This window comes from Acomys minous (assembly GCF_964271855.1).
Source record: "Acomys minous genome assembly, chromosome: 12".
NCBI classification, from domain to species: domain Eukaryota; kingdom Metazoa; phylum Chordata; class Mammalia; order Rodentia; family Muridae; genus Acomys; species Acomys minous.
In genome coordinates this window covers 79,196,435-79,215,292 of record NC_140493.1, presented here as the reverse complement: position 1 = coordinate 79,215,292, position 18,858 = coordinate 79,196,435, and the positions used below count along the sequence as shown (strand labels likewise).

At 43.5% G+C, this 18,858-nt stretch overlaps 1 protein-coding gene across 1 annotated transcript; it reads right to left on the bottom strand.

Moving 5' to 3' along the window:
- Positions 1-177: 177 nt before the first annotated feature.
- On the bottom strand, positions 178-12,772 carry RNFT1 (ring finger protein, transmembrane 1). Its single transcript, XM_084803297.1, has 9 exons — positions 12,599-12,772; positions 10,819-11,266; positions 10,586-10,662; positions 8,051-8,151; positions 6,189-6,342; positions 5,039-5,197; positions 3,775-3,840; positions 1,379-1,480; positions 178-922 (listed from the first exon to the last, which is right to left on the bottom strand). The coding sequence occupies exons 2-9, from the start codon at positions 11,216-11,218 to the stop codon at positions 788-790; spliced, it is 1,194 nt and encodes a 397-aa protein (XP_084659423.1). The 5' UTR covers positions 11,219-11,266; positions 12,599-12,772; the 3' UTR covers positions 178-787.
- Positions 12,773-18,858: the final 6,086 nt, after the last annotated feature.

Genomic DNA, 18,858 nt, shown 5'->3' with positions numbered 1-18,858 from the left:
TGTGGAGATCGGAGGGCACTTCTTTGATTTATGTTAGTTAGCAATAGCAGCCCTCTAGACATGTTGGATTCCTGATTCTTCTCAATAGTTACTTAAGGTTATTACATGACACTGCACAAAACACAGGACTGCACACTATAGGTAATGCAAGGAGCAGAAAAGAGGTCCACAAGTGAATGAATCTCAATCATTTATTCTCACTGATTACTAGTCATTAATTATAGAGCATAATACAGTATTAAAATATATCCTCAGTAAATCTTCACTTAGAAAATGTGATTGTTATAGGTAAAATATAGCATTTAGAACTTTCATTTAAAAATACAATTTTATGAAAATTTTAAGCCTTTTTAGACTGGGAATTATAAAAGTCTGATGAAAATTGTCTCATCTCAGATACTATGTATCTTAAAATACTATGTAAAATCTTTATTCTGAAAACCATGTCAGGAAGCAGTACCTGCACCCCTTTAAATGGCTAATTCTAGTTTCTAATTGCTGTTTGGGTATTATTGACAAGAAAACACATTTCCAATTTAACACTGCAATTATCTGTCAAATAAGTGGAATAAAAGTTGCATATTTATTAAACTGAACATATAGTTAAAAATGCAGGGCCGTTGCACTTAATCTTTTGAGAAACTGAACTACAAATACATGTCTCGTGATACCCTAAAATCATCTTGAAAAAAATTATCCTACTCCTGGGAACCATTTGTGATGCCTGTATCAATAGTTACCAAACCAGATAAAACTAGTGTCTTGAGGCCTTGATAGTTTGTACAACTTAGTACATCTGAAGGTGAGATGAAGTGGCTCCATCTTTCCATTTGTTTATACGTTCTGAGATCACAGTTCTGCACAGTGGACAAGTTTTCTCTCTGTTAAACCATAACGTAATGCATTCTTCACAGAATATATGCTGTAAGAGAAGGAAGAAGCAGCTCTCACAAGTCACACGCTAGGGGCTCACATTTCAGAGAGCTTCAGGCCCCGCAGTTTACAAACGAGAAAGTAACTGTGTTAATGGCTGAGCCACCACCAGTATTCTGACTCTTAGCTACTTAACTATTTTCCCAGCAAATGCTGTTGCTGCTGAACAAGACTAGTATCCAGTTAGAAATGGAGCCTATTTACAAGCTGCTCTGGTATCTAAGTTGCTGACCAAATTCCTCCCCTTTCATATGCTCCTCTGCACAAGTCATCAGAACCTAAGGGGCTTGATTTAGACACTACCACATCCTTCATCCTGACTAAGCTAACAGGATTTACCTGGAATGCAACCTTCCATAAATATTACTGTCACTGCTATGTCACAAACAAATGTGATTTTCACATGTCAGGAAAATGCTATGTGTAGTTTGCTTAGGAATCTTACCTGACAAATGAGAAGAACTGGCTTCTGAAATTCAGCTTGACATATGGAACAAACACCATCCATATCTGAACACTGTCTCTTGCTGGCAGGCACTCCATAACTCTATGAAGACAAATTCTGTTAAAAGTAATTCCTGTGGAGAGTTTGGTTTTGAAAAACATATCTGAGCTGGGTGTGTTGGTGCATGCCTTTAAACCCAGCACGTGGGAGGCAGAGGCAGGCAGATTGTTGAGTTTGAGGCCAGCCTGGTCCAGGACAGTCAGGGCCACACAGAGAAACCCTGTCTCGAAAAACCAAGAAGGAGGGGGAGGGGTAGTACATATCTGGTTGGGGTATGGCTTGGTGTAGTACATGTTCGAGGCCCACACTGAAGATTGATTTAGTAGGCCTAGTCATCAGACATATAGATGGAATTCATTCTAAAGTCCTGAAAATCATATGAACTCTTTAAGATCGTTAGTTTTTAAAGTCAAGTCAGCAGGATTTGATGATACATGATAACTAAGAACAATGAAAGCTTTCTGTGGATATGAAGGGGAAAGGTGGTGAACCACTCCTGAGTGCTTTCACAGAAACAGGTAAGGCAAGATGGGGGTTTGCTATGGTGGGCTAACAAAATCAAACTAAAACTCAAGGATAAAACTATTTATGAAATTTAAAACTGGTGATATTATAGATTTCAGAATCAAGTCCAGATACTATTTAGATGGTCTTGATGCCAAGTTCCCTCCAAACAAGTGTTATTTTGCAGAACACACTGCTGACAAGATCTTAGAATACCATTTTTGGCCAGGCTGGAGAGCTGGCTCAGTGGTTAAGAGCAGCTGACCATGGCTGCCCTTAACTCACAGAGATCCACCTGTCTCTTCTTCCCAAGTGCTGGGATCCAAGGCATCTGCCATCATACCCAGCTAACATTTGCTTTTATATCATTTTCTTAAAGAAAGTATCCCCTAGCCAGTTAGCTTGGACTATTCTACAGGTAAGTTTTTCCTTTTCCTTCCCTTCCGCTCCCCCAGACTTGCTGAAGTGCTCAAGCTAGCCTTTAACCTTTAGTCCTGGGATCAGAGGCTCTCCACTCCCACGCCTATCCCTCTGAAAACTTGTGATAGCATGCTAGGAACTGGGATACAGCTGCTGGTACAGTGTACCTACAATACTTAATTTTTAAATATAGAATTTGAATAATAGGAGGCCAGGCATGGTAGGACACTCCTGTAATTCCAGCACTCAGGGAGGCAGAGGCAGGTGGATCACTATGAGTTTGAGGCCAGCCTGGTCTACAAAGTGAGACCAGGCCAGCCAAGGCTACACAGAGACCCTGTCTCAAAAGATAAAAAAATTAAAATTTTAAAAATTGAGTGATAGGAAATTTCCTTTAGTAAGAAAACTACAAAGAATATGATTTTTACTGAGTTGTCCTTAAAATTATACTCAGTGTTTTCATAAGAGTGGAATAGGGAATGTTAGTAAAAATATACAAAGCAAACACCTATGGATTAAAAAAGGAAAAGGAGAAATGGCTCAGAGGATAAGCATACTGACTGCTCTTCCAGAGGCCCTGAGTTCAATTCCCAGCAACCACATGGTGGCTCACAGCCATCTATAGTGAGATCTAGTGCCCTTTTCAGGCAAAATACTGTATATATAATAAATGTTTAAAAATAAACTGTAACTTTGTTAAAAAAAAAAAAAAAGGAACAAAAGTCAATGCCAAGGTTTGTTTGGTTTGGTTTGTTTGAGACAGGATTTCTATGTGTAAGCTTGGCTGACCTGGACTCACTTTGTAGACCAGGCTGGCCTCGAACTCACTGTGATCCACCTGCCTGTACCTCCTGAGTGGATTAAAAGTGTGTGCCACCACACCTGGCCTATGCCAAGGTTTTTTGAAGTGTGTTTATAAATCCTAAAAGATGTCCAATAGACGTGCTTTTGTGAGCCGGGCATGGTGGCGCACGCCTTTAATCCCAGCACTCGGGAGGCAGAGGCAGGTGGATCGCTGTGAGTTCGAGGGCAGCCTGGACTACAAAGTGAGTCCAAGACAGTCAGGGCTACACAGGGAGACCCTGTCTCGAAAAACAAAAACAAAAACAAACAAACAAAAAAAAGATGTGCTTTTGTGCTTCCTTGTACAGGCTATGTAAGTATCTACCACTGAGCCCCAGATCCAAAACAACAAAGTAACTGCAAGGGAAATGGGCATCCTGATACACACACACTGAAATAACTGCTGAGTAGCGAATTTAAGAAACTCTGTAACACCACGTGCTAAAATGTTAGAAAAGAATCTCAAAGTAGAAGAGAAACAGATCAGGAATTTCTACTTGGGACACTACTAAAGAAATAAGAGTGAAGCACAGTACAAGTATTTCCCTTAAGTGATAAAAAGTACTTACTGGTCGCGTAAAAAAGACTCGCAAAACCTGTCTGAAAGTTTTCAAATGTCCAAAAAAGTCCAAAAGCTAAAAGAGGAAGAGACAATTTAGTAATTCAGAACCTCTGTATGCTAATCTAAATATCCAAGGTGAATTTCAATTCCCACCTAACCTAGACTTCACTGAATGCCACAGCTAGTCATCCAATTATAAAGCTATTTCAGGTTAATAAACTAGTGCATAGATGTGAGCCACCTCTCAAGCTAAAGCTACAATTTAATTAAGACAAATAAACCTATGTCAACACTGCAGCGGTTAAGAACACTGGCTGCTCTTCAGTCCATCCCCAGCATCCATAGGGGACCCATATAGAGGCTCTCAACCAGTAATGTGTAACTCCATTCCCAGGGGATGTCACCCTCTTCTGGCCTCCATGGACACTGCACTTAGGTGCTACATAAACAAATCCAAGGAAAACACTCATATGCACAAAACAGTAATGGGGATGGGAGGAAAAAGGGAAAAGAGATCAGCTTCATTTGATTCAAATATTCTTAGCATTTAGATTTGAAAGTTTTGTGGGGCAGTGTTGGCACACACCTTTAATCTCAGCACTCTGGAGGCAGAGGCAGGCAGATCTCAGAGTCGGAGGCCAGTATGGTCTACAAAACGAGCTCCAGGACACCCAGAGGTACATGTGAGAGCCCATCTCAATGACACACACAATTAAAAAGTTTAATAAAGGACTAAGTTGAAGGGACCAGGCAGAAAGGACAGAGGGCAAGATACCCGACTGGTTTGAGAACTACCACTATTACAAATGGTGCTAATGAGGAGGCTTAGTGTCTTTTCTACTCATCTCCCCTAGATGTCACATGGATGTCAGTCTATTCAACAAAGGCTGAGGCCCACAGCTTGGCACAGTGGCAGGTACTTTCTGTCTCAGCTCCTTAGGAGGCCACCCTGGCACCCTGGGCAAGAAGATAAGAACCAATGCAGCCCTCACTCCCCAGACCACCTGTTCCTTCTACTCCTTCCTGGTCACTCTCTTTATTGAGGGAAGGGCTTACTAGGTTGCCAACGCTGGCAACCTCAGTTTTCCTGCCTTAGCCTCCTTTGTAGCTGGGATTGCAGGTATAGGCCAGCTCTACATTTCTAAATAGGTTAAGAGTCTGCCATCACTTTCAACTGGTGCTATGAAGATAAGTTTTGAGGCAGCTTAGGAGTAATGTAAAGCCACCAGTTATTATAGGAGTCGCTCTGCCAGGGTTGTAATGTTACTTACTTTTAGTATGAGGTAGAGTAAAGCCAGCAATATTCCAAGACTCCATCCAGTTACATTACCAAACTCCCCATAGCTTATAAGGTACCGAAACCAAACTGGAATGGGGACAAAAATTCGGTAATACTGACATAACTCTTCTAAAAGCATATACCAATAACCCTAAAAAAGGAAAAAATAAATTCAGCGATCCAAAGTATTAAGTACACAGCACAGTTAATATTGAGAAAACATCCTAAGTATATAATGCATTAATCACAATAATTGAAACTGTATTTCAGAATTATAATTAACACTGACAATCTAACCTAAGCATCACATACTCCTGTCATTTCATGGCTTGGCTCTGTTGGGCTGGTGAGATGACCCAGAGAGCTAATCTCCAGAGCTCAGACAAAATAAATTGGAAAGAAACATTTTAATTTCTAAGCTTGGGTATAGTGATTCATACTTATAACCCAGCATTTGAGAGGCGGAGGCAGCAGGACTGCTGTGAGCTCCAGACCAGCTCAGGCTACAGGGTGAAACCTTGTCCCTAATAACAAGTCACTGAGTGACTAATTATGTACATGTTTATTAATTGGCAACACCTTGGAGAAAAACAGAAGTAAAAATCTAGAATTTTCCCATATATGATGTGAAGATTGAGTTTTCAATTACTCTAAAGCAAATATAATCCTGATTCTAGCAAATTAAGTTAGTAATATCAGTTGATGTATTTGAGCAAATGGTTGCCAGGTAGAAGTATTTTAAAAGTTTGTTAAGGCAGGCATGATGGCGCACTCCTTTAATCCCAGCAGGCAGAGGCAGGGTGGATCTTTGTTGAGTTCGAGGCCAGCCTGGTCTACAAAGAGAGTCCAGAACAGCCAAGGCTACACAGAGAAATCCTGTCTTGAACCCCCCCTCCAAAGTTATTAAAACTAGGTTATTTAGGTGTGGGAAAGATGACTCTGCAGTTGAAAGCACATCTTGCTCTTCCAGAGGAGCTGAGTTAGGCTCCCAGTGCCCACCCTAGGCAGCTTACAAATGCGTCTAACTCCAGCCCTCAGGTATCTGATGCTCTCTTCTGGCCTCTAAACTAAGACATTTAAATGAAGACTAACTAGCATTAATGGTTTTGCTAACATCATTCCAATAAGCATTAGTTTCTTACCTTTGATTTAAAAGGCATGATGAAAGAAGGCACCAATAAAATTAGGCATTTTAAACCCATGAAAAAGAATTTCAGAATGAAGTCTGTAATTCCAACAATCCAAAGAACTTCCCAGAAGCTCAACTGATCAAGGGTAGGATTTAAGAAAATTAAGCTACCAAGAGAAAAGCATAAACATTTATGAAAGCAACATACAACGTAGAATATCGGTAAAAGTTTGCTGCAGTGTTCTGCATATTTCAGATAGTTAAGTGTCTAGCACTGAAATCTACTCCAGCCTGTTCTTTCCAGGCAGCTAGCTATATACTCCTATAGTAGGTCCACTAAGTCAGAGGCGTGGCCTCCTTTCATGTCCAGGGCTGGACCACCTTCCCCATCTAAACTCTCTTTCCCTGGCTGGTCCTGTAGAGACCGTGGGCCCCTTCCATGTGATGTGTTCTTTCAGCTGGGGTATCACTATGCTACCTAGTCTGGCCTCACTGGCTTTATAGCCTATGCCCAGACAGTCCTATGATTTTTAAGTACCAAACATATATTATGATAATGCCTAATTTAAAATTATGTGTTTGTGTGTGGCGAGGGATGGTATTTGCATGGCTGAGTGCAGGTGCCTGTGGAGTCATCAGAAGACATCAGATCCTCAGAGCCCCTGAAACTGGAGTTTGCTGTGGATATGTGGCAGGTACTCTTAACCATGGGGCTGCCTTTCCAAGCCCAGAGGTCCTCCTTGCCTCACAGCCATTCTGAGTCATTACAGCTCAGATCTGTCCATATCAATTCTACTGAACCTAGGCCTTCTAAGTATCTGATTAAAGCTGAAAATTCAGAATATCTGACATGAAAATGCATGTTAACATGTGTTTTAATGATTCTTTTTTAGAAACAAAGTTTGGGGGATGGAGAGGTGGCTCAGCAGTTAAGAGCACTGACTGCTCTTCCAAAGGACCCAGATTCAATTTCCAGCACCCACATGACAGCTCACAACTGTCTGTAACCCCAAGATCTGACACCCACACACAGACATACATACATACATGCATGCAAAACACCAATGCACATACAATAAAAATAAATAGTTAAAAAAAAAAAAAAAGAAGCTGGGCAGTGGTGGCGCAGGCCTTTAATCCCAGCACTCGGGAGGCAGAGGCAGGTGGATCAATGTGAGTTCGAGGCCAGCCTGGTCTACAAGGGAGTCCGGGACAGCCAAGGCTACACAGAGAAAACCTGTCTCAAAAAACCAAAAAAAAAAAAAAAAAAAAAAAAAAAAAAAAAAAAAAAAAAAAAAAAAGAAAGAAAGAAAGAAAGAAAGAAACAAAGTTTGATAATAATCATCTAATAGCACTGAATAAATACTGATTAAAACTGTGTGAATGGGGGCTGGACAGATGGCTTGGCCATTAAGAATACTGGCTGTTCTTCCAGAGGACCAGGGTTCAATTCCCAGTACCCACTTGGCAGCTCACAAATGTCTGTCACTTCTGTCCCAGGGGATCAAACACCCTCACACAGACATACTCACAGGAAAAAACCAATGGATATAAATACAAACAGATGATAAGCTGTGTGAGTGGGACACACTTCTATCTGCCACATCTGAGAGGGTGCAAAGTTGGAGGGCATCCTGGACTACACAGTGAGATCCTGTCCCCAAAACAGAAAACAAAAACCGACTCAACAGAAATCCACTTCTCAAAAAGTACTTACTGAGCACACGCTATGTGCCAAGGTACTGCAGATACAAGTCTGTCAGTCATGGAAGGAGACAACTGAGATCTGAACTATAATGAGCATTATGTGCAAGTAAGATAGACGCAGAGTGTGGGACAGATGATAAACAGCCGGAGGCCAGGCTCCCTGCTTACCTGTAATAAAGGGACTGAGAATGGAAGGTGTAATACAGGAGCAGAGAAGAGCCTGCCAGGAACACCAGCAACCAAGCACACTCAAGCTTCGATGACCGTTCCTGAAAAAGAGACAATTTTGTAATTTATTGTGTTGTGTTAGGCTGGAATTTTAAGTAACATCAAATATGATTTTTATTTGATAACCAATTTATTACCTTAGAGTATTTTTTTTAGTCTTAATAAAATACAGACTACCTGCTGAGTTGTTCATCATCACACCCACTGTTTTTGTCAATTGTTCTTTAAGTAACAAAACAACTCTAAACAAAAAATGTAAATGTAAGCTGGGCATGGTGGCACACACCTTTAATTCCACCACTGAGGAAACAGATCTCTGGGAGGTTGAGGCCAGCCTGGTCTACGTAGAGATCCAGGACAACCAGGGCTAGGTAGAGAGACCCTGTTTTAAAGCACCACCCTCTCAAAAATGTAAAAACCACAGGACCTACGAGTCAAAGGGGCCGATCTCCATAATGATATAAGGGACCTACTCAAAGCAACCTTTACCTCTGCAGCTATTTTTTTTTTCTCTCCCAAAACCAGAAATTTTTAAACTACATGAAAGTAAATCAGTTCATAAATATGCAGTAACTTTGATCTTTGAAATTGAAGTTTTAATTAGTAGTTTAATTCAAAGTTTTACAGTTGAGCATCCTAATCCAAAAACTGGGCAACTTTTTGAACATTAACATGATACCCCCAAGTGGAAAATTCCACTGTCAGTCAAAGCCGGTACATTGAAAACACTACATAAAACTGACTCTGGGCTATGTGTGGATAAGGTAGACATGAAACAAATGAAAGACACCTCATTAGGAATGGACAAATTTATAAAACTAAATCAATCTTATACTAATATATTTGTTGTTTCTTTTGTGTTTGTTTGAGGGTGGGCGTGTTGGAGACGGTTTCTCTGTGTAGCATTGGCTGTCCTGGACTTGTTTTGTAGACCAGGCTGGCTTTGAACTCACAGAGATCCACCTGCCTCTGCCTCCTGAGTGCTGGGATTACAGGTGCGCACCCCCACCACCCAGTCTCATTCTATATCACAAGCCTGATACTCACTACATATTCCAGACTGGCTCTGGATGCATGGCTAATACTCCCGCCTCAGCAGCCCCAGTTCTGGGATTACAGGCACACACTACCATGTCCAGGATTACTGACATGTGCTAGTTTTAAACTATGCACTAAATTTTTGTTAAATATGCTATACTATAAATTCCAAGATACGACCTCTTTTTTTTTTTTTTTTTTTTTTTTGGTTTTTCGAGACAGGGTTTCTCTGTGTAACCTTGGCTGTCCTGGACTCACTTTGTAGACCAGGCTGGCCTCGAACTCACAGAGATCCACCTGCCTCTGCCTCCCGAGTGCTGGGATTAAAGGCGTGCGCCACCATGCCCGGCGATACGACCTCTCTTAATGTGAAATTTCATAGACTCCTGGAATTTTTTCTACTGACTTATATGATTAAAAGTTTTATGTTAGAAAAACTTTGTGAGCTTAACTTTTTTTAAAAAAATGAGAGACACCTGCCACTCATGGTAGCGCACACCTTTAATCCCAACACTTGGGAGGCAGAGGCAGGCGGATATCTGGAGTTTGAGGCCAGACTAGTCTCCACAGTGAATCCCAAGCCAACCAGATAGTCATAGTGAGACTCTGTCTCAGATAACTAAAATGACCAATGCCCGTTTGTTTATCCAATGCTCCATTTTATCTATTTCAAATCTTATGGTATATCAACTAAGTTTTGGGTTTTTTATTGTTTGGTTTTGGGTTTTCCTGACAGGGTTTCTCTGTCCTGGACTCAAAGTGATCTGTCTGCCTCTGCATCCCTGAATGCTGGGACTAAAGGCGTGCACCACCTCGCCTGGCTCTCAACTAAAGTTTTGTTGTTGTTTTTAAGATTTCTTTATTATGTATACAGTGCTCTGCCTGGATGTACACCTGCACACCAGAAGAGGGCATCAGGTCACATTATAGATGGTTGTGAGCCACCATGTGGCTGCTGGGAACTGAACTCAGGACCTTTGGAAGAGCAGTTAGTGCTCTTAACCTCTGAGCCATCTCTCCAGCCCCTTCACCTATATTTGTCCTGTTTCGCTCCTCCTCCCTTGCCCCCCGCCCCCAGGGTTTCTCTGCGTCACCACACCCAGCTTCAACTAAAGTTTTTAATAATATACTACTCAGTATAATTAACTCATAAATTACAAAGGTCCTTGCCAAACTTGGTCACATAGTGTAGTCTAAGTCTTTTAATCCTGTTGTCTATGTTTCCTTTATTAGGAACCAAACAACAAAGTAAGGTGAGGTAACTAGGACAGGCAACTCATTCCAGATCATGTAGAAGACAACAGTCAGCATGTGGTGGACATCACAACTCATCCTGATGCTTCCTAGTCCTCTTCAAAGTTATTTCTACTTCTCTCAAAGTTACCTCTAATTCTGTAGACAGAAACAGTTAATAATTTAGTTGCTTGTTATACTTACTCTTAGAAAAACCTGATTTACAATGCTTTTGTTTGCATACATAAAAGTTGTTAGCAGCCCAATTCCAAGAGAAATTCCTGTTAGAAAATAAGTTCGAGTTAATTGAAAGAAAGGGGGAAAAAAAGATTATATATACTAATAATATAAATTAAAATATACAACTTTAAAAGCTTTAAAAGGTTAAAATTATCAATAAAAAGAGAAACAATTTAGCCAGTGTTTTATTTTCCTACCTGTTATATGCTGCATAACAAGTTTAATACCCAGAATCAAAATATAAGGAAGACTTTTTTGCAACCACTTGAAGAGATAGCGGAATTCTGAGAAGGAGCCACTTCCATGTTCTCCAGACTCTGTGGCGAAGTCATCAGGGGGCCTTGGTTCACTGTGGGAGTGACTCCGGAAGCGACTGTGCACACACCCACGGGCACAGGTACAGACACCTGACCTTGTGTTTCTAGAGCTTGGATTTTCAGGAAATTCTTTAGGTCCGGAGTTTATCTGGATATGCACATCTCCAGGGTGAAGAGAGCCTTCTGTGGATTTTGACGGGTGCACACACTGGGAGGCTGAGGCATCTCTATCACGCGCACTGCCCGGAGGGTCGAGCAGTTGGTTACAGCTGGCCTGCATGGCCCTTGAATAGTTTTTCTCTAAGATGTCTTTGCTTCAGGATTCCTCCTTAAAAATAAAATCACAGAGCAGAAAGCACCCTTTTAAGTAAAGTACAAGCAGTGTATCGGTCATTAAGTGTCCTTTGCTCACCTAAGGAGCAGGTGATAGTCACAGACGGATTTTCAGGTCCTCTGTCCTTCAGTCTTTGCTACCGCCAAGGCTTTTGAACCTTAGGGGCTACTTAAAATACAGAGCATATTGAGTGAACATTTGCTTTTCAACTGCAGGTGTCAAAAGTCATCATCAGCAAACAGTCAAAGAATGAATGGGTGCCCAGCAGGTACCATATGAAGAGCAAAATTCATACTGAACATGTAGGCACATGTACTCTGTGGTCGAGTCCACACTGAGAAGTTTGCTAAGGTGTGTGTGTGTGAAAGAGAGAGAGAGAGAGAGAGAGAGAGAGAGAGAGAGAGAGGGAGGGAGAGAGAGAGGGCTCAGAGAGTAAAGGTCCGAGACTGCAGCCAAGTCAAGACCGCTGGTCTAAGTTAAATCCCCTAAACCCATATGATGAAAAAAATATGAACTGACTCCCACAAGTTGTCTCTCTCTCTCTCTCTCTCTCTCTCACACACACATTAAATAAATAAATGTAATTTTTAAAAAAGATTCATTAATACTAAGAAGAAAAAAATCAGTGCCTTATCAAGCATCAACATAGATAATAAGCATTTCATTTGGATGGCCCACACATTTCATTTTATGCAGAAATAGCCTTCCCAAAGCTAATATGGTTCTCAGTAATTAATGGCGCTACCAAGAATATTACTTCCCCTCTCAAAAGATACCTTTGAAACGGGGTCCTTAGGGAGAGTCACCATGTTATTGCTCAGTGATGCTTAGTCTAAATAAGGAGTTAGCCTCCCGAATCAAAATGCCACCATCAGCGGCGTGTGGCGGGGGTAGGGGGGTCAGAAGAGAGGCTGTGGGCAAGGCAAGATCCCTGCGTGATCCAGTGTGGCTCCCGGACGGACGGGGGTGTCCGCAGCGCCTACACCGCGGGGCCTCCTGGAACCGTGCAGTTACTGTGTGACGTTTCGGCGAGGCTCTGAAGCCACGGCGGCTCCATCTCCTCTCTCTCTCTCTCTCTCTCTCTGAAGAGCGACGTGGGACAGGACACTTTGTGTCTCTGCTATTAAAAACAAAAACCAAAAAAAAAAAAAGCCCACTACCTTCCTACCCTCCTTCATACATAAACAAGAAAAGGGAAAAGGCGGAAAAAGAAAAGTAAACGCCAACTCTTCCGGAATCCGCGAGGACAGAGTTCTCCACCCACGTCCGAGCTTCGGCTCTTCTCCCCGGGAACCCTCCGCCTCACTGCCCTTCCCCAGGCCTGACCTCTCATGACCAGGAGCGGGCGGCCTCCGCAGCCACGAAACGACAACCCGACAAGCCGCCGCAAGCCCTCTTCGCCAAGCCTCCAGCCCCGGACGCCACCAGCACCAGCAACGCTCCGCCTGGCCCCGCGGCGGCGCGCGCGCTCCCCAGACGTCGTGGCGCGCGGCCCGCCAGGCGGAGGAGGCCCCGCCCCACGCTCACCCCGGCCCGCCCACTACCAGCGGAGAAGGGAGTCTATAGGCTCCGCCCCACGCTCACCCGGCCCGCCCACTACCAGCGGAGAAGGGAGTCTATAGGCTCCGCCCCACGCTCACCCGGCCCGCCCACTCTCGGCGGCGAAGGGAGCCTCTAGGCCCCGCCCCACGCTCACCCGGCCCGCCCACTCTCGGCGGCGAAGGGAGTCTATAGGCCCCGCCCCACGCTCACCCGGCCCGCCCACTCCCGGCAGAGAAGGGAGCCTCTAGGCCCCGCCCCACGCTCACCGGCCCGCCCACTCTCGGCAGAGAAGGGAGTCTATAGGCCCCGCCCCACGCTCACCCGGCCCGCCCACTCCCGGCGAGAAGGGAGCCTCTAGGTCCCGCCCCGAGCATCCTGGCCCCGCCTTGTCGCCGTGTAGCTGCTGTTGCTCCTGCTTGCTGCTGTGGTGCTGTTGTTTTCCAGGTGGCATAGTAGCGAGTGTATACGCAAAGTTAAGTCTACGCGGCTATTACATCTTGCGTGCATGTGTAATCAGTCACTCGCTTAGGAGTCCTGCAGGATTGGAGGTTCTGAGTGGGTAGGTCCACGCTCGGGACAGTGCCGCGTCCCGGGAGCCGCGGTCTAGGGCTTCCGGTTGCGCGTCGCGTGCCACTCCACACCCCCTGGGCTGGCAGGGCTGGGAGGTGGTGAATGACCTGGATTGGTGTTCCAACCCTGAAGTTAGGCAGTGCGCACTAGTTGGTGCCAGGACCGGATATCAGAAGAGCCGGGGTGTTTGCTAGGCTGTGGACGTAGACTAGAAAAACCCTGTGGTGGAGAACAGACTAATAAAATAAAGGCTACTAAAGGGGAAAAGTCATAACAGCAACAACACAAAAACCGTTCTAGAAAATCTAGGACATCAAATAAACATGGCTTCTATGATTCTTGAAATTAAGTACTCCGTGGGAGATTAGATGAAGGGACCAGGCAGAGGACTGGCTTTTTGTACATACTTTGTGAGTTTAGTGTCTAGTAATGGGTTGATATTTTGTCTTTCTGTCTGTCATTATCAGACTTAAACCTTTCAAATACCTTGCCAAAGTCGCTGATGAAATTTCCTTAGCCATGAAATTTCGCCCTACTTTATTTCATAGCAGTATGACTAAATCTGCTGTTTTTAGCTTCAATCATTCATTTTGAGCATGTACTTAAATTACTCTCAAGTCAAAAAGCACTGTTTTAAAAAACCGCAGCCGGGCAGTGGTGGCACACGCCTTTAATCCCAGCACTCCGGAGGCAGAGGCAGGCGGATCGCTGTGAGTTCGAGGCCAGCCTGGTCTACAAAGCGAGTCCAGGACAGTCAGGGCTACACAGAGAGACGCTGTCTCGGAAAAACAAAAGAAAACAAAAAACAAGAACAACAAAACCCAAACCTGTTTTGCACCTGCCTCTCACTATGATCACCGCATTGACATTCTTTCTTTCTTTCTTTCTTTTTTTAAGACATGGTTTTATGTAGCCCAGGCTGAACTAGAACAGGCTTTATGATGGAGGGTGTCATTGAACTCCTGATGCTCTTGCCCTCATTTCCTTAGTGCTGGGATTACATACACGTGCCTTCATGGCTGGCTGTTTTCATTTTTGAATGTAAGGTTTTGAGCTTCAAGCTTTTTCACAAAGTACCATCCTGAACAAGTAAGTGTAACAGTAACATTTTTTTTTAAAGTGACTTTTATTCACCCAGGCTTACTGCCTCCATCTGCAAACCTAGGCCTGGTCCTGGAAGCTTCCAGCCCCCATACAATCTAATCTAGGCCTAGAATATTTTCATCCTCTGATACTCAGTGCTGAATAAGCTTACCCTTTCTAGTCCTTTCTGAGCTCTGGGCTGGCTGGTTCAGTTCAGCTGTTCTGCCTCAAACTCCTCTCCAGGCTGACTGAGTCAATCTGGCTTCTCTCAGTTTCTCACTGAATTGCTCTGCTTGGCCTCAAACTAATTTGAGCAGTCTGTTCTAGTCTTCCGGCTCCTCCTCATCCTCTGACTTGTTCTGTCTTCACCTGTGTCTAGCTTATTCTCTCTTCAACCTCACTGTGAAAATCCCAGTAAAAACTGCCTCTGAATCCCACGAACATAAGTCCACTGCACTGCGTCTCAACTCACTCTCAACCAAACTGCCCCAACAGCACTGGCTAGATCTCTCAAGAGATCTGTCTGCCTCTGTCCCCTGAGTGCTGGGATTAAAGGGCTATACTACCACGCCTGGACCTAAGCTTTTCTTTATTGAAACTTGTTCTGTGCCAGGCTGGCTTTGAACTCAGAGATCTGTTGAGGTTTTATGTTTGTCTTTCCTTTTTTATTATTAAATATTTTTTACATATACATTTATGTTATTACACATATGTACAATAAACTACCTACAGCAGGAAGAACCATGAAACAATCAGGAATTATATAAATGTTAACATTCTTAGTGTTCTGGCTGTTTGTATTTGGCAGCCTTGAAGAAAACATCTTTCCTATCTTGGTGCATCTAACATTCAGAATGTAAATCAAAATCTATCATATCTCATCATCATCAACTTAAAACATCTAGCTAGACCTAGAAGCATCTTTTGAGGGGGGTGTTCGAGACAGGGTTTCTCTGTATAGCCTTAGCTGTCCCAGACTCGTTTTGTAGACCAGGCTGGCCTCAAACTCAGAGCAATCCACCTGCCTCTGCCTCCAGAGTAGAAACATCTTAGCCCCTAAACAACTAAGCTTAATTGTAAAACTAAACTGTCTGGTCTTCAACCTCATCAGAGGCGTGAGAAGGAGTAAAATTAGTTGCCTGCGTATACACGGGGCTGTGGGTTAGCAGCTTCCCAAATAAGATGACAGAGACAATTGTTACCTGAGCAGCCACCCAAAACTCTCTGTAACATTGGAGCATCATCTTCAGCTTTCTGGCGAATACATCTGACAGACATATTTGTGAGGCAGGAACTATTAAGAACTTGCTTGCCCTGTCTTGGCAGAGTTCAGAGATCTGTTTGCCTGTCTCCTGGGATTAAAGGCATTTCTGTATTTCAGCCAGAGTAGCCATGTTGCTGGATTAAAATTCTTTTACAAGTAAGATTGAGGGCCAAGCTCCAGACTGTAAATGAATCTTCTGAGACATTTGCACATATTCTACCATTCCAGTACACGAATGTTTAATTTTTAAATTTTATTCCTGCCATGCGTGATGATGTTGGGTGGTGCCCAAACTGGTCAGAGGACACTTTGTGGGATAGTTTCTCTCCTACCTTTACGTGGGTTCCAGGGATCCAACTGAGATTGCCAGGTTTTTGTGAGGCCTAGGTCCTTTGTGAACATTTATACTTCAAACTAAAATGAATATAAGCTAAGCATGGTGGCTCATGATTATAATCTCAGAATTTTAGAGTCCAAGGCAGGAAGACTGCTGTGAGGTCCCAGTCAGACCTAGGGTACAGAGTGAGACTCTTATCTCCAAAAAGAAGATACATACATAAATGCAAATTTAGGAGGCAGGAAAACCAAGAAATTTCATATAATCCAGTCCCCAAACAAAATGTAGCAACAGTTTCTTTTAATATAGCATGGTTGTAAATGTAATATTCCTAATGTTCAAATTCCCATTTTGGCATAGGACACACTGAAGGAATATCGGTCCAGATGGGGAGTTTACTAGTATGTCTTACTCAGATACCTTGTCTAAAAGGGTACAGACTTAAAGAAGAGAACTGAGTTGAGGTCCTTGTGATAAGATTTCTTTTTACTCAGATCTGGAATTTTAAAAAGGGCATTTTAATTTTAATTAATTAGTTAAAAAAAAAAAAAAGCAAGGTTGGTGCCAGGCCAGATGTGCCCACTGGTGCAACAGTGACATGAAGGTTACAGGGACAACATTGGGATTGGATTTGAGTCCTGTTCCACAGGAGGGACTTCAGATCTGTACTGTCAGCCTGCTCAAAAGCTTGTAGCTCAGCAGGCCACAGGCCCTAGGGACAAACATACTGCTGTTCTGCTAAAGGATGTGTCCTCCATAGATTCATTCTGTTAAAGGACATGTCATATCCATAGATTAGTACTGCCCTTGGTTTGGGGCCGAGACTCTTCTCTCTGCAGTAGTCAGCAGTTAGCACTGAGAACGTCTGTTGAGTGCTCCAGCCTGTGTGGGCCATGTATATCGGTCCTCCCTCCCTGCAAGGCCAAGGAAACTTCTGGAAAGAAGGGCAGAAAGAGGGTAAGAGCCGGAGGATGGGGGCCAGTGCTTCGAGATTCTGTTTCAGGAGTGTGACTTGCTTGTTGGACCCTTGAACTCACTGAAGCTCTAATAAAGATCAAGTTAACAAGATTCATCAGCATTCAGCCGGGCAGTAGTGGCACACGCGGATCTCGTGAGTTCGAGGCCAGCCTGGTCTACAGAGGGAATTCTAGGACACCAAGGCTGCGCAGAGAAACCCTGTCTTTTAGAAACCAAAAAATAAAATAAAATAAAATAAAAGATTCATTAACATTCTATAAAATAACACTAATTGGACTCAATGGCATTATTAATAACAATGAAGCCTGGCGTGGTGGTGCACACCTGTAATCCCAGCACTCGGCAGGCAGAGGCAGGTGGATCTCTGTGAGGTAGGTCAAGGGCCAGCCTGGTCTACAAAGCAAATCCAGGACAGCAAGGGCTCCACAGAGAAACCCTGTCTTGAAAAAGAAAAAAACAAAACAAGAAAATTGCCAAATAATAAAAGATAATCTGCTAAAAACAACAACAAAAATAAATTCAAGCCTGTAATCTCAGCACTGGGAGGTGGAGGCAGGAAAATCAGGAGTCCAAGTCCAGCTCGCCTGCTTGAGGCCCAGTCTCCAACCAAGCAACAAGAAAACAAACAAAAGCTGGGTATGGTGGTGCACGCCTTTAATCCCAGCACTCGGGAGGCAGAGGCAGGTGGATATCTGTGAGTTCGAGGCCAGCCTGGTCTACAAAGTGAGTCCAGGATAGTCAAGGCTACACAGAGAAACCCTGTCTCGAAAAACAAAACAAAACAAACAAAAAACTTTACTGTTTACTGTCAAGAATTGTCCTGAGAGGCACTCTCAATAGTTAAGAGCACTGTCTGCTCTTCCAGAGGTCATGAGTTCGATTCCCAGCAACCACATGGCGGCTCAGAACCATCTATCCTTAGGATCTGATAGAATCTGATGTCCTCTTCCAGTGTGTAGATGTACATGCAGATAGAGCACTCATACCTAAAATAAATCTTTTTAAAAAGAGAGAATTGTCCTAGGTACCAGAGAGAGAATGGAAAACAACATGGTGCAAATCCCACCGGGAAGTACGTGGTTAGAGAAGCAGACACAGGATGACTGTAGACTGGAGCAGACACTATAATTGAACGCTGTTTACATCGCTCTAGAAGAGGTAGCAGCCTTTAACTCTGTCAGGGAAGAAACACTCCATTACCGCTGTGACATTTGTGATGAAGGCTGAAGAGCGAGATTTTGCATATAAAACATGTTGTGGAAAAGCGTGCTACTGAAATGCCGCGGCCCTTTAAGGACTTAGCCTTTCTGTTTTGGAACAGTAGTAAGCAGAGCAGAGCACAGAGAAGGGGATAGAAAATTACTAGGATCCTCACCTAGGAGTCTGTAGTTTATTCTTTGTTTATTTTGCTTTTTCCAAAAAAATCTTAATTTTAATTTTGTGTGCAGTGGTGTTTTGCTTGCATGTGTGTCTGTGTGAGGTATCAGATCCCCTAGAACTGGAGTTACAGACAGTTGTGAGCTGCCATGTGGAGCTGGGAATTGAACTTGGGTCCCCTGGAAGAGCAGCCAGTGCTCTTAACCACTGAGCCATCTCTCCAGCCCCTGTAGTTTATTCTGGTTGTCCAGGAGGAACTTCTGAGTTTTAAGCATCAGTTCTGTGACCAGAGTTGTGTTTCTAGGAAATTCACAGGCTGGGCAGACATCTCCCTGGTTCTACCTTTTATTTTATTTATCTGTTTGTTTTACAAGACAGAGTTTCTCTGTGTAGCCCTGGCTGTCCTGGACTCACTTTGTAGACCAGGCTCGCCTT